At 41.0% G+C, this 27,996-nt stretch overlaps 1 protein-coding gene across 2 annotated transcripts; it reads left to right on the forward strand.

The window, feature by feature from the left end:
• The first annotated feature begins 437 nt into the window (after nucleotides 1-437).
• Nucleotides 438-27,940, forward strand: dnah10 (dynein axonemal heavy chain 10). 2 transcript variants are annotated; one of them, XM_067615384.1, is made up of 78 exons: nucleotides 439-1,115; nucleotides 1,513-1,619; nucleotides 1,763-1,871; nucleotides 1,970-2,085; nucleotides 2,256-2,472; nucleotides 2,893-3,050; nucleotides 3,213-3,443; nucleotides 3,637-3,827; nucleotides 3,964-4,162; nucleotides 4,272-4,466; nucleotides 4,640-4,810; nucleotides 5,260-5,436; nucleotides 5,546-5,704; nucleotides 5,792-5,958; nucleotides 6,052-6,203; nucleotides 6,320-6,484; nucleotides 6,584-6,791; nucleotides 6,921-7,077; nucleotides 8,722-9,201; nucleotides 9,324-9,482; nucleotides 9,594-9,710; nucleotides 9,827-9,929; nucleotides 10,042-10,220; nucleotides 10,365-10,576; nucleotides 10,766-10,922; nucleotides 11,049-11,282; nucleotides 11,363-11,485; nucleotides 11,562-11,795; nucleotides 11,894-12,117; nucleotides 12,206-12,475; nucleotides 12,580-12,763; nucleotides 12,876-13,010; nucleotides 13,507-13,659; nucleotides 13,821-14,009; nucleotides 14,240-14,386; nucleotides 14,768-14,959; nucleotides 15,099-15,217; nucleotides 15,296-15,454; nucleotides 15,590-15,725; nucleotides 15,841-15,963; nucleotides 16,047-16,178; nucleotides 16,275-16,491; nucleotides 16,691-16,810; nucleotides 16,914-17,059; nucleotides 17,148-17,300; nucleotides 17,410-17,670; nucleotides 17,757-17,929; nucleotides 18,030-18,123; nucleotides 18,272-18,439; nucleotides 18,576-18,764; nucleotides 19,120-19,291; nucleotides 19,367-19,570; nucleotides 19,651-19,731; nucleotides 19,892-20,089; nucleotides 20,226-20,387; nucleotides 20,490-20,664; nucleotides 20,875-21,056; nucleotides 21,165-21,301; nucleotides 21,385-21,602; nucleotides 21,753-21,974; nucleotides 22,177-22,324; nucleotides 22,489-22,768; nucleotides 22,874-23,103; nucleotides 23,241-23,514; nucleotides 23,622-23,726; nucleotides 23,859-24,013; nucleotides 24,090-24,244; nucleotides 24,424-24,607; nucleotides 24,728-24,928; nucleotides 25,429-25,638; nucleotides 25,736-25,831; nucleotides 25,941-26,112; nucleotides 26,207-26,338; nucleotides 26,517-26,728; nucleotides 26,825-26,992; nucleotides 27,088-27,268; nucleotides 27,353-27,498; nucleotides 27,608-27,940. In XM_067615384.1, exons 1-78 carry the CDS (start codon nucleotides 893-895, stop codon nucleotides 27,752-27,754), a joined length of 13,731 nt encoding a protein of 4,576 aa, XP_067471485.1. In that variant the 5' UTR covers nucleotides 439-892; the 3' UTR covers nucleotides 27,755-27,940. The 2 variants fall into 2 exon arrangements, with proteins under 2 accessions (XP_067471486.1, XP_067471485.1); XM_067615385.1 differs by lacking the exon at nucleotides 24,728-24,928 and having other exon boundaries at nucleotides 438-1,115.
• Nucleotides 27,941-27,996: the final 56 nt, after the last annotated feature.

Consider the following 27,996-nt stretch of genomic DNA (forward strand, 5'->3'; position numbering starts at 1 on the left):
TAGTCAATTATCTAATTCTTTTTATTTATTTATTTTATTTATATTAAATTATGATCTGTTAATCTGTTGATTTATTGATGAAAACTTACTTGATTGCCATTCATGTTAAGCCATAATACTGTTCATGCCATTTAAAGAGTCACTACAGCAATTTAGTGTTGCACTTCCTTAAAGTTAGGGGGTTCACAAGATGGATTAAAAAATTAATGGTCAAAATCTGTGCAGCAAAGGCCCAGATATCCTGAGCTAAGAAAATACTGAATGCTACATTTCCTGTAATGCTACTTTGTGAAACAATCAACCACATCCTGTTTGTATCACAGGCTATCTGTACCCGATTGGAAGTCTCCAACCCTGATGATGTTGCAAGGATAATTTTCTCAGGCTTGACAAAGATATGAGACGTTATACAACTGTTGTCACAGGCTAGGCAGTACTCCCAGTAATGATTAAACTGAACCCCATGTGTAAAATGAGTGGATGAGCAACTGTGATATTTAATTAACAATATCACATTGATATGCAGGTTTGACTGGATCAATAATAGTTAGTGTAATGTTTAAACATTAAGTTTTCAACTGACTCATGAAAAAAGTATCAAGGTTTCAGATTCTTCATCACCAAAACTCATCAAGTGTAGAGTGGTCAGCCAGCTGCCTTCCAGTCTTTACTCTGGGACTAAATTATCCATTCAACATCATGGAACTGCCTTCCAGCCTGTACTCTGGGAATGAATTACCCACACTCTCAAACCGTTGATGGTTGCCATGGCAACGTGAAACTGCTAAGCTACAACCCTAGTTATTAAAACTAGCTTCAAATTGCGACAGGTTAACCTGAAAGAAATGTTTTATTTCTCTGTTCTTACGTTAACTAATTATAATTAACGAGTATGGTCCACGACGATTTACGAGTGGAATGGATCAAACAGCGAGTTTGCGCCGGTTTCAATTTACAATTTGACTGTTTCGACGAACTGCTCAGTCGGGGAGATGGAGAAGAAGAAGAGAAAATTATCCGTTATTTGAACGTTGTCTCCGAGGAAGACTCGACATCATGTCTTCTCTTTTTCAAAAGTATTAGAGAGGAGGAGGTTGAAGTTGAAATTCCTGTTGGTAAGTTGGCTAATGTGAGAGCAGGTTTAAAGTCGCCCTCCACTCAAAAATATGCTTTTGTTCTTGTTCCTTCAGTTGGATGTTTGAGCTTCTCTGTCCAGAATGATGTGTGTGCAGAGTTTGACACTTGAAGGCTGTTTTCACATTCGTCTGCTGAAAGTGGAAAGTTTCTCTGTGCTCACTGAAAATCCGATTTTAAGGGGTGGGCCTACCGGCATGATTTGTGACATCACAACTAGTTTGGAGCCAGCTCTGGTCCACTTAAATAGGAAAATAAGAGATCTTTAAGTACAGTATTTTGAATTTCAGTGGTGGCTACACTTACATTCACATGTGGATAAGATGTGACTGTAACGTTACCATGACCTAACTAGCTTTCAACCTTTAATAACTTCAGGAAGGGGAAAAGACAGAGATTCTTCAGACCTTGAGAACTCCTGGACCCAAAGTGGAGCAGAGATAACCTCCGGCTCAGACGAGACAAATGAACAAACAACGAGCCATGTGAGATGAAACTTGTCTTAAGTTAATTGATAGCAACTTGTGACAGTGTTTGAAAGCATTTCTGTGTTATTACCTTCTTACTGATGGAGAGGAGCGAGATAATACAAAATATATATAACTTACATTCTAGTGTGTGTTTTCAGAGAGTTGAGGTTCAAGTGGTCTATCACATTGAGCTTGATGTAGCAGTAAACAATATCCCAGAGAGATTCACAAAATCCCGGATCTTCTATTTTCTCAGGAACACAAAAGGTGAGGTGACACTTCATCATTACAACCAAGCAGATTCAAGCGTCTATTACACACACAAAAATGATTAACCAAGAGATTATTATTTGTGTTTTATGCAGACACCATTGTTGAACCACTTGACATGAATGAGGCCAATAACCTGATGCCCAGGCTCATGGAGATTGGCCTTCAGAGTGGACACCCCCTCCTTGCACTGCAGAGAAGACTTGCCCATGTATGTAACATGAAAAACCACCAGTTAACAATCAGACAAAAACGTTATATAACAACAGCAGAAAAACTGCCAAAAGTCCAAAAGATTTTGGTTAGAATTTCTATATCAAAATTTTCAGATTTTCTGAATAAAAAATGCAGGATGTATGTTTTCACTGTGTCTCTTGTCAGATATACATACCAGCAATTACTGTCCACCAGATGAGGAGAACTGGTGCAGGGTATCAAAGTGAAGCAGCTTCTCCTCAGGAGGAGACCAATGGAGAGGGTGATAAGGAGAGTCCAGCCAAGTCAAGTGAGCAATTTACGATTCGTGATGAGTTGCTCAACCGCACAATCAAGTTTTTGGGACTGGTCAACACAACTCTGCAACAACTTCAGATTCAAGGTTTGTTTTATTAGATATACCAAGGGCTCATTATTTCCATTTCAGGAATTTCTCAGTATTTGAATATAAAAAAATGCAGCATGATCAACAACCTCTCCCCATTTGTCCCCTCACTTTTTGAAGATATTCTGAGCCGTCCCTGCCATTAGGGGACCTAGTTTACTGTAAAATGTGAAAAGTTTCATGTATGAGACCATGAAGTTAATGTGAACATCGATGAAAACTGATCTGCTTCTTTAAAAAAAACAAGGAAAAAAACACTTTTGTCTATGCAGGGGGTGGTAGGGTGGTAGTGGTAATGGAGTGGAATTTGGTCAATAGCTAAAAGATGAGCCTTAGATATACAATTCATGCTTAATTGAAACTAAAATTAACTTCATAATAAACAGTATGATCTAAAGATCATTTGCTTCATTGTAGATCAAATGACGCTGCACATCCCTGAGCTAGACCTGGAGCCAGAGGTGGATGTTCTGCTTTCTAATCCAGAGATGGTAGAGAAGTTGGAGCAGTGTGTGATGAACTGGCAGACTCAGATTACCAGTGTTATTGAGGAGCAGCTAAACAAGAAGCCACAGGTGTGTATTCCTCCTTTTATTCTGTCCAGGGCCTTCACATGTAGCTGCTGAAATGTTTGACATATTACCAAGAAACTCAATCGCTGTCAGCTCAAAAAGGAATTATTAGGTAGAAGAAAACATAAAACACACATAATCCAGTTTGAAACATTCACTTTCCAGGCACCTGGACCTTTGGCCGAGATAGTTTTCTGGCAGGAGCGTACATCCGTCCTGAGTCCTCTGAGTGAGCAGCTTAAACAGCCGGTGGTAAAGAAGATCTTTGAGCTGATGACCAAAGCAGATGCAGGCATTGTTCAGACCCTGGAAGGCACAGTTGCTGAACTTACTAAATACCGTGTGGAATCGGACGATAATTTACTCTTCCTCAGCACACTAGAAAGACACTTCAATGTGAGCTGCATGTATAGATGCAATATTGCTGATTATCCTTTACAGACTTGTTCTTTATTAACAATGTTCAAATTTAACTTTCTGGCTTAAAGAGAGCAAAAGCTAGTAGTTGAATAAACACACTTGCCAAGAATATGTTGTCAATCAAAATAATGACTACAGAATCTATCAAAGTTATCATTTTCTGTTGTAGAATCTGGCTTCAGGAGCAAATTTTGGCGTGATCCTGGAGACTATCCCTCCTCTGCTGTACAGCCTGCAAATTGTGTGGATTATCTCTTGTCACTACAACACGAATGAGCGTATGGTGCCTCTAATGGAGCGTATTGCCTGGCAGCTGTGTGAACGAGTGGCTCAAGTAATAGATGTCCACGTGTTGTTCAAGTATGTGGATTTCAGTTTTCATCTAATTTGAATTTGACTTCAGAGCCTCAGAGCTTGATGAAGTTTAAATTTAGTTCCGACTTATAATGTCAGTATGTCAGTCAGAATACAATGTACTGTGCTGTGTCTCGGACAGAGAAAAGAGGGACATGGCCATATCCAAGGTGCAGGATGCTAAGCAGGTTCTGGACCAGTGGAAGTCATCCTATTTTGAGATGCGTGCTGACATTGAAAAATTGGGCAGGGGTCCGCGCTGGGAATTTGACCGTAAGAGGCTGTTTGAGAGGACTGATTACATGGCTTCCGTCTGCCAGGACTTGTACAATGTTTTGCAGGTCGGTGTACATACACGTCACATATGTTCTCACTTAATAACTTAATATGTTGATGTATAAAAAGCAACTTGGTTTTTTGAAAGAATTATGCTGGATTTGTGTTGTTCAGGTTTTGGAGGAGTTTTATAATATCTTTGGCCCAGAGCTAAAAGGTGTGACTGGAGACCCAAAACGTATTGATGAAGTGCTGTGCAGAGTGGACAGCCTGGTCTTGCCTTTTGAGGAGGTCAGTTTTAATCCTTTTAACATCTGTACGATGAGCAGCTGGAAAATGATCATGCAAGACTTCAACACTACAGTTCAGGTGAGTGTAGGACATTCTGGAAAGCAGAAAATGTTAAAATGTGAAACAAAACAATGTAATAAAGCAGCAGAGTTGTTAATTTGCACCAATAACATTGCTTAATTGTCTATGTGCTGTACCTCAGTTACTGTACGAAGCTGATCAACCTTTTATATACATATATGTCTGGTCAGGCTATTGATGGAGAAGCCATCAACTTCATTGACCAGTCCTTCAAGACGCTGCGCTCTTCAGCTGCTGCCTTTGACATGCTCCTGAAATTCAAACACATCCGCTCAAGAGAGGCCATCAACAGTCATTTGATGAGAAAGTTTAATGACATCCTGGCTCAGTATTGCAAAGAGGTACTCTGAAATCTAGAGAAAGAGCTGGTTGATATTTGACTTTGTGGTTAAATTTTAATTAATTTCAAATTTTATGATAATATCAGATCAATAACAAGCTTCAGTTGAGGAACAGCCAGTCCAGGTTTGGCAACAGTCAATGTAAATTACATTGTAAGCAAGCACACAAATCTAATTTACTTCCAATGTTATACTGCATTGTAACAAACACTTTGTAATTACCTATAACATTTATTAAATATACTTTTGATACATCAAGCTTCAGTTTTTTAATCAATGCAAAACCTGCGTGTAGCCTCATCACTCAACAATGTTTAAACAAAATAAGACGAAGAACGATATTTCATGTTGTGCTGCTGTACCAGTTCATCTTTAGGATTTTGAATGGAGTGGGCATGTTCTGCCACAAGCACTTTTTTAGAAAGCTTTCTTCTTTGTCTTTGTTGTAGGTGGACACCATGAATGAAATCTTTGAGGCAAAGAAAGACAAACCACCGCTTAATAAGAACGAGCCTCCTGTGTCAGGAGCTGTCAGATGGGTACGATCCCTTTTCCACCGCATCAAACACACCATCCTTCCTTTCCTCAAAGTTCCCGAGATGCTGGAGAGTGAACAGGGCAAAGCGGTGAGTTATTTCACTGTTGCAGAGCCGTATAGGTAAATGTAGATATGAAGCTGGTTAGCCACAAATATGTTGTTGAAAGCCTTCATGTGACTTGCTGCATTCTGCTCAGGCCAAGCAAAAGTACACAGAAATGGCAGTGAAGATCAGAGACTATGAGGCAAAGAAGTATGAGTTCTGGCTGGCTGAGACAGAACGCAACTTGCCATTGCTATTGAAAAAAACCCTGCTTGAGACTATTAACTGTGAAAACCAAGTCCATGCAGAGCTGGTATGTATATTCTTGCTCATTTACTTGATTAAAATTGCCGCTCAGTATTGTGCAAAATGAATTTGTCTTGATTATTCTCATTTTAAGGTTATCCCAGCAACTGAAAGCAGCATGCTAAGGAGTATGCGATACATTGTAAACTTTGCTCCAGAGATCTTTGAAGTCATGTCTGAGACAATCTACCTTGTGTCAATGGGCTACACTGTGCCTGAACTGGTTCGAAATGTTGCTTTACAGGAGGAAAAATTCATCAGGTAATAATACTCACCAATAACTGAATGCAGAGTACACTAAACCACAAAACCACTGATTGGTGTAATCTCTGGTAATCTCAACATTACTTTTAGGTATGTGGGTGATCTGAAGTACCTTGTCAACTGCTACCACTCTGTAGTGGACAGCCTGAGTGAAGCAAAGATCATTATGCTGGCTGAGCAGATCAAAGCGGTTAAAAAAGAGATGCATACTGGATGCAAAAGACTCAACTGGAATTCCTTGGGTATGGCGCATACACAGGCTGAAATGTTGCTGTAAATTCATTTATGTGCTTTCATGGTGTGATTAGATTAACTTTATCTGTAAAAGTGAACTTGTGTGATATATGTTTGAATTTAGGTATCACTGACTTCATTAACCGAGGCATGCAGGCAGTCTCTAAGTTTGAGTCAGTTGTCAGCCAGATTGTGAAGAATGAGAGGGATATTGATTTCAAGTTGCAGTCCATGATGATGGCAAACTTGCTGAAATGTCCAGCCCCAGATAAGTCTAAGGACTTACCAGGTAGAACTAACAGAAGCATATTTTTTATTAAATATCATAATCATTATATAAGAATTCAATGCTTATTTTCATGGATTTAATTGCATTGTTTTCTTTAAGGTTTCAAGGAGTTCTGTGAACATATTGAGCGAGAGCGGACCAAGACTGTAAGTTTGTTGAGTAGGAAGTACGCTGACATTGGACCCGACATCACTAAGACGGAGAATTTGATCATGGAAACAAGCAGTGGCAGAGCCAGCTGTATGGCTGATTATTATCTGTACTGGGAACGTAAGGTGCTAGACTCCCTCATAAAGATGGTGCTGAGGTAAATACGGGATACTTTTGAAAATGTTTGAGTTTGTTTGTGAGTGGTAACAATTATTGCTAATCTGAAATGCAGTGCGATATCTGTCTCAGTCACTGTAAAATCCTTCTTGTTGACTTTCACATTTAGGAGCATTCAGGCCTTCAACATGGCGCTTATGGGGAACACCCCTCTTTTCCAAATTGATGCCTTCCTGTCTGCGCCTAAGATTGTGTTGCAGCCCCACAGCAATGAGATCTATTGGCTGATCATGCAGTGTATCAGAAACTGTGTAGAGAGCACCAAGGTAAGATCATCATTCCATGTTTTATGTATCACAGTATATTTTAAAATATAATTTGTCTCGGTATGTCTGGATTGGCAAGAAACCAAGAATAAAATATGAAGTAATGCAATTAGCAAAAGAGAAAGGGAGGAGTTTGACATTGCCAAATTTAAAAGATTACTACTATGCGGCTCAATTAAGACCCTTGGTGTGCCTTTGTAATCCACAATTCATGGCAAGATGGAAGGAAATAGAGGATGGTAAATCTATCGGACCACCAATACGAGCCATAATTGCAGATAGTAAATTGATGGACACCCTTGTGGACAAAAACAACCCTTGGATAAAAGTAGCCCTTGACATCTGGCAGAAAGTAGTTAAAAAATACAACCTGAAAGGGGCAGAGAAAATATTATGATGATGTGCATATGACACCGATTTCACCTCACACAAGATAGACACAAGATTTAAAACATGGATGAGTAAAGGGCTCACAGCATATTGTTGCTGTATTCACAATGGAACATGTAAAAATTTCGAGACACTTAAAAAAGATTATGGATTTGAAAATCAAGATTTTTTTTAGATATTTACAAATGAGACACAGGGTAAATGAAATTATGACTGAGGGGGTAGAAAAAGCAGATGAAGGTATACTTAATATCTTTATGTCAATTTACAAATTAGGGAGTGGATATAAAATAATATCCAGATTATACAAAAGTCTCCAGGACTCTTTCAAGGCAAACACTCAACATGTTAAAAATAAATGGGAAAGAGAGGGAGGAATGGTAATATCCGGGGATAAGTGGGGAAATATATGCAAATCACAATGGAGAACTATATATTCGCACTGTTGGAGGGAATTTGGGTGGAAGAGGTATCAAGGTATTGTAATGAACTGCTGGAGGCTTTGTGGAGAAAATGTAGGCAACCATTATCATTTATTTTGAGACTGCCCAAAAATCACATACTACTGGCGGGAAATTCATAAATGCTTGGAGACAGTATTTCAAATAATTTTTCCATTTGAAGCTCTGACAATGTATATGGGTACTGTACAGAATACCCAGACAAAGGCAGATAAATACCTGATGAGAATATTACTTATTAGTCAAAAAGCCTTGACTCGGAAGTGGTTGCAACCAGATGCTGCATCACTAGACGACTGGTTAAAAATTATTTATGAAATTTACATAATGGAAAGAATAACATTTTCTATAAAAATGCAAACGGAAAAATTTAGGGGAATATGGTTAAAATGGATTAAGTAAATGAGCTCATGGAGACCTGACCCGATTTAACGGAATTTGCCATCTCCAATGGACTACTGCAGAGACTGTGATATAAGGAGAGGATTTCCATGGATTTATGAGTGTGTGTGACATTGTTTGTACAAATGTTCATAGTTAGTTACTTAAAGTAAAATGAAAGGGAGAGTTACAGAAGGAAGACAAGTTTTATTTCAACAAGGTTAATGCAGTATATTTTTGTTTTTTGCTTTTTTGTTTGTTTTTTGTTTGTTTTGTCTAGTTATTTCTATATTGATATGTATTTGATGAATGAGATTTATGTACTCAAATGTCTTACAAACCTGGACTGTGAATGACCTCCCTAATAAAAAAAAAATACATATATATATATATATATATATTTGTGTTTCAGCAATTTGTGCGTTGGATGCGTGGGACCTGCATTGAATGCCCTCCACAGCATGTGGGTGGTGAGGAAGAGGTGGTGATATTTAGCTTCTTCAGCGACGTGTACCAACATCCTCAGATAAATGAAAGCGCCATGACAGTGTCCCAGAACATCCAGCAGCTGCTCTTCTCTGTGGATCGGTACCTGAAGCACTGGAAATACTATCAGCCTCTTTGGGAAAGGAACAAAGCCATTGTCAATGAAAAGTTTGCTGCAAGAAAACCATCCTATGCCCTGTATGATGACAAGCTGCACGTCCTTGCTGGTATAAATCAAGAGGTAATGCTGGAGCCTCTCTTTAAGAATGAGCACATCATCCGTCTAAACCTGGAGCCTCTGGTTCTCACAGTGAAGGAGATTGCTGAGTCCTGGATCAGTTCGCTTGGTGGCCTGCTCAACAAGTCGGCCAAAGAAGATCTCTTCAACTTGAGAGATGAACTTGTGGTACTGAACATGCTACTTCACAAAATATGGATCATACTTTAATATAGTATAAAGTTTTTATTGTAAATAGTTTTTGTTTTTTTATACATGATTATCATCCTTATGATCATTTTATCAAACAGGAACTCTCTACAAAGCTTAAACAGAGCCCTGACACTTTTGAAGACCTGAAAAGTGTCCTTGGAACCATCTCAGACATCAAGGACATGTCTGTAAATGTGGAGCTGAGCTTCACTGATATCATAGAAAGCTACAGAACACTGGCCGTCTACAAAGTGCAGGTACTGCAATTTAGTTAGTAGTTTTTTTAATGTAAAATTATTGTCTCTTGAAAGCACAAGTTGATATTGTTTCCCTGATTGAACTTCTTGTGCTGGATTTTCTATCTGTAGGTTAAGGAGGATGAACTGGAGTTGGTGGCAAATATTAGCCATATGTGGAGTGACCTGTTTACAGAATCCAGACAAGTGGATCGAAGTCTGACAGATGTCAAGAAATCATTTACTGAGGTTAGATATAATTCTTACATACTGAATGAAAGTGCAATGAAAAGTGCATTTTTTTTAGATATTTAGATATTTACATCCACCATACTCTTCTTGTTCTGTCTCCGCTACACACAAAGACTACAAAGGAGAAGACTGAAGAGTTTAAACAGGAATTGTCCATCTTTGCTGAAAGCTTTAACATGCATGGGCCTGGAGCTGTGGGAGATGATTTGGAGAAAGGTACTTGTGCAGTACAACCCTGTCTTTAAGTGTTGCATCCATAAAAATAACGTATGGTGGTAATTCTTGAAATGTAGAGGAGGGATCAGTCTCTCTCTTTTGTTCTTTGCAGGACTGACCATTATGGGAACGTATGAGGCAGAACTTGCCAAGATAGTGGCGGGACGGCAGGAACTAGCTAATGCTGAGAAGCTGTTGGACCTACCAGTCACTATGTACCCGGAAATGATCAGCATGCAGAAAGATATGAAGGGCTTGAGACAGATCTATGATGTTTATAAAGCTCAGAAGGTCAGCAATAAAAAATGTATATATAATAACAATGAAAAGCGACTTAGCAAGATTCTATTAAAACTGTATGTTGGGATACCTGAAACATAATTCTGATCAACATGGTTTTCAAGTATTTCATGTTATTGTTTTTTTATCTTCCAGGCCGCAAAGACAGAGTGGTCTCAGACCTTGTGGGTGGACTTAAACATCCAGTTGCTACAGGATGGTGTTGAGGGTTTTATCAAAAGCTTGAGGCAGCTGCCCAAAGACGTGCGTGCACTGCCTGTGGCCTTCTTCCTGGAGGGACGGATGAAGGAGTTCAGAGAGTCTCTGCCTCTTCTGCTGGATCTGAAGAATGAGTCCCTCAGAGACAGGTCAGTATGCAGATTGACACCAGAACATGACTGGAACAGATCTGACACCAAAAACTAAATGGCAATTAATAATTGTATGAAATGTACATAGACCAGTGTATAAATATTATCAAAATGACAAGATAAATTGAAACAATTAAAAGAATCTAAAATAAAAACAAACATGTCTTTTAATATTTCGGGCCACAGACACTGGAAGGAACTGATGGAAAGGACTGGCACTAGCTTTGAGATGAACCCTGACACCTTCACTCTGGAGAACATGTTTGCTATGGAGCTGCACAAATATGCGAACGTCATAGGTGACATTGTCACTTCAGCTGTAAAGGAGCTCAGCATTGAGAAGGTGAGCTTCCCTCTTGATAAATTGCCTAGAATTTATCAGTGAAATTATAAATACTAAGATATTATATAGAAAGAAAACATATTATCCATATAAAGTATGTGTGTGTCTTTGTTTGTGTGCTTCCAGGGAGTGAGGGAGGTGGTGGAGACCTGGGAAAGCATGAAGTTCATTGTGCAGCCCTATTTTAAAGGCATGCAGCAGCGTTCTTCTATCTTGGGTGCAGTGGATGAGATCCTGCTGAATGTGGACAATGATGCCATGAACTTACAGAGCATGGCAGGGAGCCGTTTTGTTGGCCCCTTCCTGGGCACCATACAACAATGGGAGAAAGACCTGTCCCATATCAGTGAGACCATAGAGGTCAGTCAGAGCTGTCAAATCTCCCATCACTCTCAAGCTGATTTATGAAATCCCTACTGAAAAAAAGGTTTCTTGCACAGGTATGGTTGAAGGTACAACGAAAATGGATGTATCTGGAGAGCATATTCATTGGTGGAGACATTTCCTCGCAGTTACCAGAAGAAGCCAAGAAATTTGATAACATTGACAAAAAGTTTAAAGAAGTAAGTGTTGTCATAATATTAGCCTGATGAAAGCAAAGTCCTTTATAATAATATAATCTCCTTCATTTTTGTGTAGATAATGAGTGACACAGTGAAGGGCCCAAACATTAAGCGCTGTTGCCTGGTTCCCAACCGGCTGACAGACCTGCAGGCCCTTAGTGATGGTCTGGAGAGGTGCCAGAAGAGTCTCAATGACTACCTGGACTCCAAGCGGAACGCTTTTCCTCGCTTCTTTTTCATCTCTGATGATGAACTGCTCAGCATACTGGGGAGTAGTGACCCTGCCTGTGTCCAGGAGCATATGATTAAGGTATCGGACCACTGCAGATTGAGGAATAGAAAAGACATAAGGCATTGTGTCTAAGTGTGTAAAATGTTTCCCTTTATTTCTCTGCCCTGTCCCACAAGATGTATGACAACATAGCATCTCTGCGGTTTGATGTGGAAAGCAATGGGGAGACAGTAGCTGGAGCTATGGTGTCTGCAGAGGGTGAGGTGATGGAGCTGAAGAAGCCCATTCAAGTGGAAGGCAGAGTGGAGGAATGGATGACAGGAGTACTGCTGGAAATGAGGAGGACCAATAGACTCATCACTAAGGAAGCAATCTTCCGCTACTGTGAAGACAGAAGCAGGTGTGTGGAGATGTGTGTGAGCAGTTCTGTCTGTGTCCGTGTGTGAAAATAGAACCCACGGTGAGTTTGTCATTCTTGTCTCCCTCAGGGTGGATTGGATGTTGCTGTATCAGGGCATGGTGGTGCTAGCTGCGAATCAAATCTGGTGGACCTGGGAGGTAGAGGATGTCTTTAAAAATGTGGAAAAAGGAGAGAAGTACGCTCTGAAGAAGTATGCTGAGAAAATGCACCAGCAGATTGATGAGCTGGTAACACGCATTATGCAACCCATGAAGAAAAATGACAGACGAAAAATCAACACCGTCCTTATCATCGACGTCCATGCAAGAGACATTGTAGACAACTTTGTGCTGAACAGGTAAACTTTACAAGTTTTAGTCTTGTTTTTTTGTACTATGATAAAAATTTCCAAACCAAATGTCAATATACATGACAGTGTAACTTTCTTAATGCTCATTACAGTATAATGGACGCACGTGAGTTTGAGTGGGAAAGCCAACTGAGATTCTACTGGGTCCGGGAACATGACGATCTATTTGTGCGTCAATGCAGTGCCTCTTTCTCCTATGGCTACGAATACATGGGGTTGAATGGTCGATTGGTCATAACCCCACTGACAGACCGGATCTACCTCACCCTCACACAGGTCTGTGAAACTTTCCAAATTTACGTCAACAGCACCCCAGTCGACACGTGTAAATTCAGCTTTGTTTTGACAACAGCTTGTCTGTGTATGTGGATGTGTGTTTGTGATGCAGGCCCTCTCCATGTACCTGGGTGGGGCTCCAGCTGGACCGGCTGGTACAGGAAAGACAGAGTCTACCAAAGATCTGGCCAAGGCTTTAGGCCTGCTCTGTGTGGTTACAAACTGTGGAGAGGGCATGGACTACCTGGTGAGAAGCCTACACTTGCAGGACCAACAACTAGTGGAAAATATCTTAGTGCCGTTTTTTTTCGTCCTAAAGGATGAATAAAATATCTTTCCTCACAAAACAGATGCTTTTAGAATTACATTCTTGGTAACTTGATTACTTTCATTTCCATTGTATATGTCACATGTAGAAATTGCAAACCACACCCCTTGAATAATAGAGGGTGTCAGTAATCATCAGACATGTGTTCTTGTGGTATGTTTATGCACTTTGTGTACACGTGCTGAAAAAATATAGCATGAACATAGTGTGAACAAATTGTTTCCTGGCTTCCAGTGTTCTCACTTGTACCAGAAAGAAAGTTGCCCTAATCATTTGTATTGTATGTTGAGTGTGCAAACTCTATGCTGTTATGTTGTCTGCTGGACAAAGTGGCCACTCTTACTTTATTTATTTATCTTTTTAATTTTCATGTGTCACTAGTCTTTTCCTGAACTCATTTGCTCTTTGTGTGCAGGCTGTGGGGAAGATCCTCTCCGGCCTTGCCCAGTGTGGAGCCTGGGGCTGCTTTGATGAGTTCAATCGCATTGATGCCTCAGTGCTGTCAGTCATCTCCTCCCAAATCCAGACCATCCGTAATGCTCTCATTCTGCACCTCAAAATGTTTCAGGTAAGTTTGTTGTAGTTATGCACAACCAGGAATGAATGCATCAAAGTCAGTTTTTGCAAAAAAAAATTAAGATTTAGGGTTATTTCACTCAAGATAATTTAACTTGAACCTCGCTTCAAAATAGTTGTTTTTAACCACCACTTTCTCATTATACACATCAGTTTGAGGGCCAGGAGATCAGCCTGGATGACCGCATGGGGATTTTCATCACCATGAACCCAGGTTACGCTGGGCGCACAGAGCTGCCTGAATCAGTCAAAGCCCTCTTTAGGCCTGTCGTGGTCATTGTGCCGGATTTGCAGCAGATTTGTGAGATCATGCTCTTCTCTGAGGGCTTCCTAATGGCCAAGGTGAGAAACACAAACACACATTACATTGTTACATTTTAGGTGAGTTGGAAATTCAAGGATAATTTATAATAAATTACTTTCAAATTTTTCAGATATTTTTAAGTGTGGAAAGACCAATTTTAATATAAACATGGAAAAATCTGTAACTTAAACTGCAAACTGCTTACCGTCTTCTTAAATATGTCAATTACTTATTGAGGATTTTATCTCTTTGCTCTTGTTATATTCAGGTGCTTGCAAAGAAGATGACAGTATTGTATAAGTTGGCCCGTGAACAGCTGTCCAAGCAGTCTCATTATGACTTTGGCCTGCGAGCCCTGAAGTCTGTCCTAGTGATGGCAGGAGAGCTGAAGAGAGGCTCACCAGACCTCAATGAGGTAGAAACCATGGAACATTTTTCATTTATATTTAGTGAAAAGAAAAATCATCTCTATTTGCTTACATCTAGTATGGAACTGAGGGCTTGTTTGTGATTCCTCAAAAGGTTTACTGAGCACATCTGTGAAAGTGCTTTGTCACAAGTAATGATGTCTGATTAGTTGAAAAAAAAGAAAATTACATCTAAAAAAATGTGAAAAATAAAAAACATCTTTGTAATATATGTCAGTCATACTGTACAAGTGGGATTAGGATGTTTTTATGATTAGCAGCACCTTTGGTTTTCACAGCAATTGAATCGAATATTGACTATAACATTTTGTAATTGTTTGTGGTTTTTGTCACTCTTTGCCCGGTGTTTCTGTCTTTCCTCTCTACAGGATGTGGTGTTGATGCGAGCCCTCAGGGACATGAACCTGCCAAAGTTTGTGTTTGAGGACGTGCCACTGTTCCTTGGGTTGATCTCAGATCTTTTCCCTGGACTGGACTGTCCTCGCGTTCGCTATCCCAACTTCAACGATGCTGTGGAACAGAACTTGGAACAGAACAAATATGTCCTACTGTCTAACCAGGTGTCTCATCTGGATCTTAGAATCATTTCTATATGATATAGACTTTCTTACTGTATGCAACTTTAAGACTTTTGAGTTTCAGTGGCAAATAGTTTCAATATGTAAATGCTGACATACCCTATGCTGTCTGTGGTTTCAGGTGGATAAAGTGGTGCAGATGTATGAGACGATGATGACCAGACACACTACTATGGTGGTTGGCCCAACAGGTGGAGGGAAATCAGTTGTGATCAGCACATTATGTCAAGCTCAGACCAAGTCAGTTTCAGTTAAGATCATGTAACATCACACCACTGCCCTGATATGTATAGTTGCTATTAATTATGTCATCATCAGATTGGGATTGCATACCAAGATGTATCCCCTGAACCCCAAAGCCATGAGTGTCATTGAACTCTACGGTGTTCTGGACCCTGACACTCGAGACTGGACTGATGGGATCTTATCCAACATCTTCCGTGATATCAACAAGCCTACTGACAAAAAAGAGCGGAGGTAAAAAATTTAAAAAAACAAGTCTGGGAGTTACAATGATCCCCACTACCAACATCTTTAAATTTTACAAGAAACACAGACTTTTCAAAAGAAGTCTAAGAAATACTCTATAAAGACATGAACTTTAACTTACAGGTACATCCTGTTTGATGGGGATGTGGATGCTCTGTGGGTTGAGAATATGAACTCAGTGATGGATGACAACAAGCTCCTCACTCTGGCTAATGGAGAACGGATCCGTTTACAGAATCACTGTGCCTTGCTGTTTGAGGTTTGTCTGAATTTCAGTGACTGCTGTCGTCAGTATACATTTCCTTACACTTGAATACTTTTCTGCAAATCTGCCTTCAGAGCTCATTGTAAGGAAACACTGCCATGTGTTTCAGGTTGGAGATCTGCAATATGCTTCCCCTGCCACTGTCTCCCGCTGTGGGATGGTCTTTGTTGACCCCAAAAACCTGCGATACACTCCATACTGGCAGAGATGGGTGAACAACAAACCTGTTGAGGTTTGAGAAAGAACATCTAAAGCATGTAATAACTGTACTGACTTATAATTTGATATTTCAACTTTGTTTATGTTTTTGTATAGGGACAAGAAATGCTGAACAAACTATTTGAGAAATATGTGCACAGTTCTATTGACATGATCGTGGATGGTATTGTTGATGGCAAACAGGGCCAGAAACTGAAGACTGTGGTCCCTCAGACAGATCTGAATATGGTAGGTTTGTCTCAAATGTACTACAGCACGCCTATTAGAATTGTCCCATATCTAGACTACTTGGATTCATTCTGCTTGTGTCGGTGGTGTGTTCAGGTGACTCAGCTATGCTTGATGCTGGATGCCCTTCTAGACACTGACAGCTACAGTGCCGAAGTCCTGGAGTGTTATTTCCTGGAAGCTCTGTACTGCTCACTAGGGGCCACATTGCTGGATGAAGGCAGGATCAAGTTTGATGAGTTCATTAAAAAGCTCTCCTGCTTAACCACAGTGCATGATGAAAAATCTTTGGCTGGACCTGGTGAGATCCCAGGTAAAAAAAAAAAAATTAAATGATGAGGTATGAGATTAGCATATATTATCTACAATATATCCTTTTAGGTACAGTTTCAATGAATCAAACAAACCAATGTCTTGATAATTGTATTCTCCACATAAATATAGTATGTGCTTGTAGATTTTAATATGTTACATATCGTATTATTGATGACAAAATTTCTGCATTCATACAGGATACTTGCCAACGCTCTATGATTTCCATTTTGATGGAACACAGACGAAGTGGGTTCCCTGGAGTTCCCTGGTCACCAAATACATCCACAACCCTGACATGAAGTTTGCTGACATTCTAGGTAAAGGTCAATTCTGTCAGTTAATAAGTGAGGACAAAAAATGTATCCTGCATACCGTACATATGGAATTACACTTTGTGACCACCTTCCATCTTTGCTCTAGTCCCAACTGTGGACACTACCAGAGCCAGCTGGATCCTGGAGCAGATGGTAAAGATAAAGAGGTCTGTGCTTTTGGTTGGAGAGTCCGGAACTTCCAAGACTGCCACCATTCATAACTTCCTGAAGAACCTCAACGCAGACACATCGGTGAGTTAACTGTCTAACCGTGCATGTGTAAATTTGTTACTCCGGTTGTTTTCACAAATTTTAAAAATGTCTTCCCTTCTGTTTCCAGATTACTCTGATCATCAACTTCTCATCCAGGACGACTTCAATGGACCTCCAGAGGAACCTGGAGGCCAATGTGGAGAAGAGGACCAAAGAGACCTATGGCCCCCCTGTGGGGAAGAGGCTGCTGGTCTTCATGGATGACATGAACATGCCAAAGGTACCTACAGTACAGCAAGCTCCCAACCAAGTCTCTGATGTCCTTTACTGTGGTCACAGTGCTTGTGCTGTATGTGTGACATTTTTTAATTTATTGTGTGCTCGTTCAGGTGGATAGTTACGGCACACAGCAGCCTATTGCACTTCTGAAGCTGTTATTGGACAGAGGAGGCATATATGACAGAGGGAAAGAGCTTAACTGCAAAATACTTAAGGACCTTGGCTTCATTGCTGCCATGGGGAAGGCAGGAGGTGGGAGGAATGAGGTGGATCCACGCTTCGTCTCTCTCTTCAGTGTCTTCAGCATCCCTTTCCCTGCAGTGGACTCCCTGCACCTTATCTATGCTTCCATTATCAAAGGCCACACCCAAGTGAGTAGCATGAATTAATACAGAAAATAAGAATCTCAATCATCCTCATTCCTCATATTTAATAAACTTAATCAAACATTTTTTAGTCATTTGAGGACGCATTACGGAAGGTTTGTGATAAAGTCACCTTCTGCACACTGGAACTGTATAACAACATCATCAAAGATCTGCCACCCACTCCCTCGAAGTTCCACTACATCTTCAACCTGAGAGACCTATCCAGAGTCTACAATGGACTGACCCTCACCAAACCTGACAGGTCTGATCTAGCAAATTCACTCTATTGATAGATGTCAGGTTTCAGTTAGAGGTTTGTGTTTTTTTTAATATCTCTGCTATTCCTGATTTCTCTGTAACAGGTTTTTGACTGTCACCCAATTTGTGCGGGTTTGGAGAAATGAGTGTCTGAGAATATTCCACGATAGACTCATCGATGAAAATGATAAAGCCTTGGTAAATTTGAATAATAGCTGTAAATCATGTAGATTCAATTTTGTAACATTTGTAATTTAATATCTATCTGTAACCTACAATTTACTAAATAGTTTTGTAGTGTTGTAATTCACTTTTCAAATGTAGCCTATTTGATTTTTACTGCCAGGTTCAAGGCCATATAAAGAACCTGATTGATGAGCATTTCAAGTCAGACATGGAGGCTGTCATGAGGGACCCGATTCTTTTCGGAGACTACAGGACAGCCCTCAGTGAGACTGAACCAAGGGTCTATGAGGACATACAGGACTATGATGCTTCAAAAGCCCTGTTTCAGGTATTGTCAGCCAATAGTGGGTGGCTTCAGTTAGTGGTCTTTTTGCTATGCAACAGTATACAAGTGCAACAGTTGTTGGCATCATACTCTATCTTCAAAGGATATTGAAAGACCGATGTATGTTTCTATTCTGCAGGAAATTCTAGAGGAGTACAATGAGAACAAGTCGAGGATGAACCTTGTACTGTTTGATGATGCACTAGAACATCTGACCCGAGTGCACCGCATCATCCGCATTGATCGTGGCCACGCGCTGCTTGTGGGTGTGGGGGGCTCCGGCAAGCAGTCCCTCACCAAACTTGCTGCCTTCACTGCTGGCTGTGAGGTTGTAAACCACAAGAACCGTGACGGGTGTGAAAAGGGCAAACGATTCTTTAGGCTTACATTTACACTTAAGGCAGAACAAATAGAGTTTTCATAAACCTGTGAATGTGACGTGGAAATGAAACATTGGTACAAGCACATTCAGAATATACTTAAAGGTGGCACTCTGATAAGTAAAATGTGTTTTAAAAGCTACTTCAGCAGAAACTGAAATGGGAATTTAGGTTTCAAGAAGTCAAGCTGGTTTTCCTTTTAAAAGTGGTTTTCTAGGTTGTAAAACATTGCATAATCTCATAATTTAAAAAATAGCTGCAAAGAAATCACCAGTATGTAGTAACGGAATCTTCTTTTCCCAGGTGTATGAGATAACACTAAGCAGAGGATACAGTGAGTCAAACCTCCGTGACGATCTGAAAACGCTGTATTTGAAGCTCGGCATTGAAAATAAGAAGACGGTGTTTCTCTTCACTGACGCCCATGTTGCTGAGGAAGGCTTCTTGGAACTCATCAACAACATGCTTACATCAGGTTAGATGACTCGAACCTCCTGACTCACACTGCATTTATCTTTCCTTTAAATCTGATCATGCTGTCATTTGATAGGCATTGTTCCTGCGTTGTTCCCCGATGATGAGAAGGAGATGGTTCTCAACCAGCTTCGTGATGAGGCCCTCAGTATGGGAGCAGGTCCTTCTAAAGAGAGTGTGTGGAAATACTTTGTCAACAAAAGTGCCAACAATCTACACATTGTTTTAGGCATGTCTCCAGTGGGAGATACCCTGAGGACACGCTGCAGAAACTTTCCAGGTGAAATAAAAACATAAAATAACATGATTTTTAATACATTTTCTGGTTTTATTGTGTTAACTGTGTGTATTTTTTCTCAGGGCTAATGAATAACACTGTAATCGACTGGTTCCTGCCATGGCCCCCACAGGCGTTACTGGCAGTGGCTCAGTCTTTCCTTGGTTTGTGATAACACACATTTATACCTTTTTTCAATTTATTTGCAATGGAAAAGTTGTCTTTTAAACAACCCTGTAATGAGAGCTACAACTGGAATATTACCCCTAAACCTTGTGAATTTATTAAGTATTGTTTTTAAGTTAGTCATTTTGAATTCTACAGGTGAAAGTCCAATGATTCCTGAGGAACACGCTCCAGCTGTGATAGACCATGTCTGCATGGTCCATAGCTCTGTGGGAGACTACAGCAAGCTGTTCCAGCAGAAACTCAGACGTTGTAACTTTGTTACTCCAAAGAACTACTTGGACTTCATTAACACCTATTCCAACCTCTTGGAGGAAAAGGACCAATTTATCCTGGGTGAGAGGATGGAACATGTGATAAATGAAATGCCTCTGTTGGAGACTGATGTCACTGTCTGCTGTGCAATAATATATTTGTGTGATAATGATTTTTGTTTAGTATCATGGGAGTATTGTTTGTTTGTCTGTTCCAGCTCAGTGCAAGCGTCTAGAGGGGGGTTTGGATAAGCTGAAGGAGGCCAGTGAGCAGCTGGCTGAGCTGAATGTCAAACTGGCAGAGCAGAAGGTGGTCCTCGCAGAAAAGTCCACAGCCTGTGAGGCCCTGCTGGACGAGATCGCCACAAACACCACTGTGGGTCAGTGAACGCCTGCGTCTCTTGGCTTAGCATTGTCAGGGCTGACAGAAATCACAACTGTTGGCTTCTGTAGCTTAACACATGAATAACTTTTCCTCCTAGCTGAAGAGAAAAAGACTCTGGCAGAAGACAAAGCCAAAGAGATTGAAGAGCAGAACAAAGTGATAGCCGTTGAGAAAAAAGAAGCTGAGAGTTCCCTGGCTGAGGCTCTGCCAGCGTTAGAGGCAGCTCGCACCGCCCTGCAAGACCTGGAAAAATCTGATGTCACAGAGATCCGGTAATGTCTCCCTCTGACTCAGAGCATCATAAGTTGTTGAAAAAGCTAACAATGATGACCAAATTCATTAGAAGGAATGAATAAATAAACAATGGGCCTGGCCCAATTACTTCTTAGAACAACAACTTTGAATAGAATTGAAAATGGAGGATGCTATTTGTCAATCTGGCTCTCCCTATATGTGCCTTTTCCTGCTGGTCCATTGGATAGATCCTTTGCCAAGCCACCCAAGCAGGTGCAGGTGGTTTGTGAGTGCATCCTGGTGATGCGCGGCCACAAGGAGATCAGCTGGCAGTCAGCAAAGGGGATGATGTCAGATCCTAACTTCCTGCGCTCGCTGATGGAGATGGATTGTGATTCCATAAATAACAACCAAGTCAGGACTGTCAAAGGTAAGTTGGCTTGCAAAATTGCTAATAAGAATGCCCATTTATATGATGGTAACATTTGCATTTGCGAAGTTTGCCACAGCAGATTTCTGTGTGATTTCCCCTGGCTAGGCTTCCTAAAGAACCTTCAGACAAGCTTTGAGGAGATGCAAGCCATCAGTAAAGCTGGCTCAGGAATGCTCAAGTTTGTTGAGGCTATCATGGGTTACTGTGAAGTTTCCAGGGAGATAAAACCCAAGAGGGAGAAGGTAATATAACATTTGTAAGTGTTATTATATTGAGCTGTATGAGAGGGAATAAAGAAGAGCTGCATTTCCAATATTTTTTTCAGGTGGCACGCCTAGAGAAGAACTTCTTTCAGAGTAAGCGGGAGCTGGAGCGCATTCGGAGTGAGCTTAGCAATATCCAGAGAGAGTTGCATGCTCTTGGAGAGAAGTACCAAGCTGCTATTGGGGAGAAACAGCTGCTACAGGAGGAGGCTGAACTCATGGAGAGGAGGCTGATAGCTGCTGACAAACTCATCTCTGGCCTGAGCTCTGAGAATGAGCGGTGAGGTGGCGACACATCACTTGCAGCTCTTCGCCTAACCAGCACTTCTATGAGTTGCTTATTTATTTCTTTGTATTCTCCTTTTCTTCTGTTTCTTTCTCCACCTATCTCTCTTTACCACTCCATCTTTTGTATTATCCCCACATTCAGGTGGACACAAGATTTGGAGGAGTTGAAGCAGCGACGTGTGCGTCTCCTGGGTGACTGTCTGATCTCTGCTGCCTTCCTGAGTTACGAGGGAGCCTTCAGCTGGGACTTCAGGAGTGAAATGGTGTACCAAGTATGGATTAAGGATGTGCAGGGGAGAGGCATTCCCTTGAGCCAACCTTTCACAGTGGAGAGCTTGCTAACAGATGAGGTTGAAATCAGCAGGTGAGAAGGAGTGTGTGCTCACGACAGAGTTTGAAACTTGAAACATTATACTGTCAGTCCTACTAAATGATGGGTATTTGGTGACATGTTCAACTTGAGCATGTTCTCATTGCTAATACATGGATTTGTCTTTGTATTTTTGCTGTAGTCAATACTGAACATTGGGAAAATCGTAATGTGTCAAATAAACCTTGTGTTACAGATGGGGCTCAGAGGGCTTGCCTCCAGACGAGCTGTCAGTGCAGAATGGAATCCTTACAACCAGAGGCAGCCGTTTCCCCATGTGTATTGATCCTCAACAGCAAGCACTCAACTGGATTAAGAAGAAGGAGGAAACCAATAACCTCAAGGTACAAGTTTCATGCTCATACATTATTATGTATGTATGGATATTACCTCTCACAACTCCCAGAATGACTGCTTTGGACAGCTCAACACTGCTGACCACCCCAGAATCAGCACCTCAGCAAGAGCCTTGATGATCTTGACAGTATGATCCTCCTTTTGTCCACAGATCTCATCTTTCAATGATCCAGACTTCCTTAAGCAGCTAGAAATGGCCATCAAATATGGCTTCCCATTCCTTTTCCAAGACGTGGATGAGTACATTGACCCTGTGATCGACAATGTCCTGGAGAAGAACGTGAAAGGAGCAGAGGGCAGGCAGGTCATCATGCTGGGTGACAAAGAGGTGGACTATGATCCCAACTTTAAACTTTACCTCAACACCAAACTGGCAAACCCCAAATTTTCCCCATCTGTGTTTGGAAAAGCCATGGTCATAAACTATACTGGTAAGATCCTTTGGCTTGGTAACCACATTTGAACTGACATTCAAACAACACATACTAAATGTTTTTATCCACCTGTGTCTGTCTATTTATCTACGTTACGTGTAGTGACCCTTAAGGGTCTGGAGGACCAGCTGCTCAGTGTTATCATGGGCTTTGAGAAGAAGGAGCTGGAGGAGCAGCGTGAGAATTTGATCCAAGAGACAAGTGACAATAAGAAGCTGCTGAAAAACCTCGGAGACTCCCTGCTCAGAGAGCTGGCCACATCGTCAGGCAACATGTTGGATAACACAGAGCTGGTCCACACATTGGAGATAACAAAGTCAAAAGCCAGTGAGGTTAGTTTGGCTACAGCAAGCGTCAGTGAACTCATCAAAGAATAGCAATTTCAGTGAAGTCATTGATGATTTTTTGTTAATTAATTATTAAATTATCGTTAATTATTTCATGTTTTGTTTAATTATGTGATCATCAGGTATTTGAGAAACTAAAGTTGGCTGTGAAGACATCAGAGGACATTGATAAACTCAGAGATGGCTACCGACCTGCTGCCAAGCGTGGTGCTATTCTGTTCTTCGTACTGACAGAAATGGCTCTGGTAAACAGCATGTACCAGTACTCTCTAGCTTCCTACCTGGAGGTGTTTGACTTTTCACTGCGAAAATCTCTGCCAGACTCTGTGCTGCTGAAAAGACTGAAGAACATCATGAACACCCTGACATACAATGTTTATAATTATGGCTGCACAGGTAAAGCAATTGAAGTCATTGAAAATGATCAATTTCTCAAGATAGAGTGCAGCATTTATGCTTACTTTGTAGATTGTATTACCTTAACTAACTATGTAAATCCTTAGGTCTGTTTGAGAGACACAAGCTGCTGTTTTCCTTTAACTTGACCATCAAGATTGAGCAGGCAGAAGGGGGAGTACCTCAGGAGGAGTTGGAGTTCTTTATCAAGGGTGAGATGTCAAGAGATAATTAAACATCCTCTGAAATGTTAAAGTAGATCACAGTGATCACAAACACACACATAATATGCATGCACACATATTTCAAAGCAAATTGTCTTGTTTTTCCCTCTATGTGTAAAGGTAATCTGTCTCTGGAAAAGAGCAATCGCAAGAAGCCTTGTGACTGGCTCCCAGACCAGGGCTGGGAGGACATGGTGAAACTCGCAGAGCTCTTTCCTGAGCAGTTTGGCTCTCTGCCTGATGACGTGGAGAAAAATGCCACTGACTGGAAGTCTGTAAGTGACCACAGTGATAGGTATCACTGTAGGTCTTTTACTTAATTGACTGAGAGTTTAACTCTTTTCTCCCCAGTGGTATGACTTAGATGGACCAGAACAGGTTTCATTCCCCATGAAATATGCGGAGAACCTATCAGACTTCCAGAAGCTGCTGCTGCTGCGCTGCTTCCGTGTTGATAGAGTCTACAGAGCCGTCACTGACTACGTCACTGTCACTATGGGCGAGAAGTGAGACTGTTTCTATTTCAGTTATACATTCAAATATATTGTACATCTGTCACTATCCACAAAGGAGTTCTTGAAGAAGACTAAACAATTACTTGATTAAGTTGATAGAATATATCATTTTAACAGTGCGCGATCAAGCCTTAAGTGTAGACATGTTGTTTTCTCGTGTTTCTGCTCAGATATGTGCAGCCTCCTGTGATCAGCTTTGATGCAATTTATGAGCAGAGCACACCTAACTCCCCCATTATCTTCATCCTGAGCCCTGGCTCTGACCCAGCCAGTGACCTCATGAAACTAGCAGAGAGGTCAGGCTTTGGAGGCAACAAGTTCAAGTTCCTTGCTATGGGCCAAGGCCAAGAGAAGGTACCAAAGATTTTTAGTGTGGTCAAGTGACACAGGGAGAGGGAATGCTAAGTATTCACACAAAGTAATGATAAAAAGTAAAGAAGCTGAAAGTAATTGTCTCCTGTATCTGTGATGAAGGTCGCACTGCAGTTGCTGGAGAAGGCAGTGTCCCGTGGTCAGTGGTTGATGCTACAGAACTGCCACCTGCTGGTAAAGTGGCTAAAGGAGTTGGAGAAGTCCTTAGAGAGGGTGACCAAGGCCCACCCCAGCTTTCGCTTGTGGATCACTACCAACCCCATTAAAGACTTCCCCATTGGCATACTGCAAAAGTCTTTAAAGGTGAAAAATACAATACATGTTTTTTGAAAATCTATAGATCACATTCAATATATGATGTATTTGGAGATTTTTATCAATGTGTGGGTAAAATTACACTGTATGCTGTATATCCAATAAAGCTAGCACATTTTCACACAGTAGTATAGGACTTCTATATGTAATGAGTGTAGTCACATATTTTGAAATAGTTACCTAAATTTTTATCAATACTACAAAAAAATTATTTCACATTATTTGCTGAAAAAAAAGCAAAAAATGCAAACAATTTCACCATAATTTCACTTGTTTCCAAAACAAATCATCCCTTTCCCTGATTTAAAGATATTGACATTCATTTGTAGAAAATCTTCAAACAATTGAGAATGCACTGGAAAAATAAGCCTTGAAAGCTGAATATGAGACCAAATGACTTGTTCAGACTGATGTTTTGACAATGAATATTTTGCAGAGACACTACAATTACAACAGTGTGTTCACATGCACTTTAATACTGTGTGCAGGTAGTGACGGAGCCTCCCAATGGCCTCAAGCTGAACATGAGAGCCACATACTCTAAAATCTCCCATGAGACCTTGACTACATGCCCACACCCGGTCTTCCGTAGCCTGGTGTATGTGCTGGTCTTCTTCCATGCTGTGGTGCAGGAGAGACGCAAGTATGGCAAAATTGGTTGGAATGTCCCATATGACTTCAACGAGTCTGACTTCTTTGTAAGTGACACAAAGAGCCATTTACACCATATTGGAAATTAATGATTTCTTGTGTCATATATTTCAATGCTGTAAACAATGCAATTGTGCTCAAAAGGTGAGTATGGAGATCCTCAACACCTACCTGACCAAAGCTCACAACCAAGGAGACAGCAATATTCCCTGGGGAAGTCTTAAATACCTTGTTGGGGAGGTTAGGTTCAATTTTATGTGTTTTAACAAATGGCATATATACAGTATGTTTTTCTCCACTACAGTCATGCTATGTGCTGTAAGTTTAGTTTCCTTATAATGTTTTATAGGTGATGTATGGTGGACGAGCCATAGATAGCTTTGACCGTAGGATCCTAACTGTCTACATGGATGAGTACTTTGGAGACTTTCTCTTTTACACCTTTCGCCACTTCCACTTCTTCACTAACAAGGATGTAGATTACAAGATCCCTCCAAATGGGCCCAAGACAACATATGTTGGTCAGTTTTTTTTTATTACTCTGCATTCTCTCACTTTAAGAAAAAGTTTATTTTTCTGTCTTCACTCACAGCTTTACCCTGCTATCTGTTACAGATGAGATTGAGACCCTGCCACTGGCAAATACCCCAGAAGTAATGGGTCTTCATTCCAATGCAGATATAGGATACTACACACAGGCAGCTAAAGACATGTGGACTCATCTAATAGACCTGCAGCCTCAGACGGGTACGATGTACCATCTCTCATCTTCCATCTCTCTTGATTGAAATTCTACATTTGCTTGTCCTCATCCATTACTGTTTTTTGAAGAAGAAGTTGCTCCAAAATGTTAAGAGATGTTCTCAAGTGCGGTCACTCAAGTGCTATCACTCTTACGGCCTTTACACACTCTGTCGTTCCTCAGGTGAATCTGGTGGAAGCATCAGTAGAGATGAGTACATCAATCAAGTGGCCCAGGACATTCAGAACAAGCTGCCCAAGTTATTTGACCTGGACGTGATCCGTAAAAAACTCGGCACGGACATCTCCCCAACCTCGGTGGTGCTGCTTCAAGAGCTGGAGCGTTTCAACAAACTGGTGGTCCGCATGCAGCGATCTCTGGTCGAGCTGCAGAGGGTGAGAGGGAGGGGCAGAGGATGGTATGAAAGATAGCTGATGTGTGTTTCCACCTCACAGAGGTTTAGATCTGATCTGATTTTCTTGTGTCCATAGGCCTTGGCTGGTGAGGTGGGCATGAGCAGTGAGTTGGATGAGGTTGCTCGGGCCGTTTTTAATGGTCACATCCCTGCCATTTGGAAGAAGTTGGCACCTGACACTCTTAAGTCCCTCGGCAACTGGATGAGTCATTTCAAGAGGCGTTATGAACAGTATAGCTATTGGGTGAGGAAAGACCCACACTTTCATGTATACCCTCTTATATTTTTTATATCTGAGTGTGTGTATCATCTGTTGTGTATCTATCTTGTGGCCACTAGGTGGATGAAGGAGAGCCAAAGGTTATGTGGTTATCAGGACTCCATATTCCAGAGTCCTACCTGACAGCCCTGGTCCAAGCCGCATGCAGGAAAAATGTATGGCCTCTGGATCTTTCCACACTGTACACACAGGTGACCCGGTACCACAGTGAGGATGAAATCAGTGACAGACCAGGACAGGGTAATGATATGACACTATTTCAAGTATCACCATTGTCAAGTTATGAAGGCTGATGAACAATGGGGGTTACTTTGTTTCCTGAAGGCTGCTTTGTGTCGGGCCTGTATCTGGAGGGAGCAGACTGGGACACAGAGAAGGGCTGCCTGGTGAAAAGTAAACCTAAAACTCTGGTTGTTGAACTTCCCATTCTCAGAGTCATCCCCATAGAGACACGCCGCCTCAGGTTACAGGTGTGAACCGCAGGCACTACAGGCCTCCATACTAAACTGCAGATAAATATACCTCACTATTTTTATGTTTCTAACTGCCATATGTATTTTTGTGTGTTTTGTACCACAGAATACCCTGCGGACACCAGTGTACACCACATCCTTGCGGAGGAATGCAATGGGTGTGGGATTGGTGTTTGAGGCAGATCTGTTAACCACTGAGCACATCTCCCACTGGGTGCTCCAGGGTGTCTGTTTATGCCTCAACACTGACTAAAGTCTCACTGAGCAGATATGCTTTCACACAGTCCGTTCCAAAATGTTAATTAATAACAAAGATGCCTGTTTTTGTGAGACAAAAAATACCTTTGACTTAAGTGCATATTACAAGAAAACAAGTTATATTGACAATTTGTTAATTTTTACAAATAAATTGATTGAAAGACAGAAAAAAGGGTATTTTTTAATCCATCGTCCACTTCATAGTTTTCATTCTTTGCTCACTAGACGGCAGTACAC

The sequence above is a fragment of the Thunnus thynnus genome, chromosome 2 (genome assembly GCF_963924715.1).
Source record: "Thunnus thynnus chromosome 2, fThuThy2.1, whole genome shotgun sequence".
Lineage (NCBI taxonomy): Eukaryota > Metazoa > Chordata > Actinopteri > Scombriformes > Scombridae > Thunnus > Thunnus thynnus.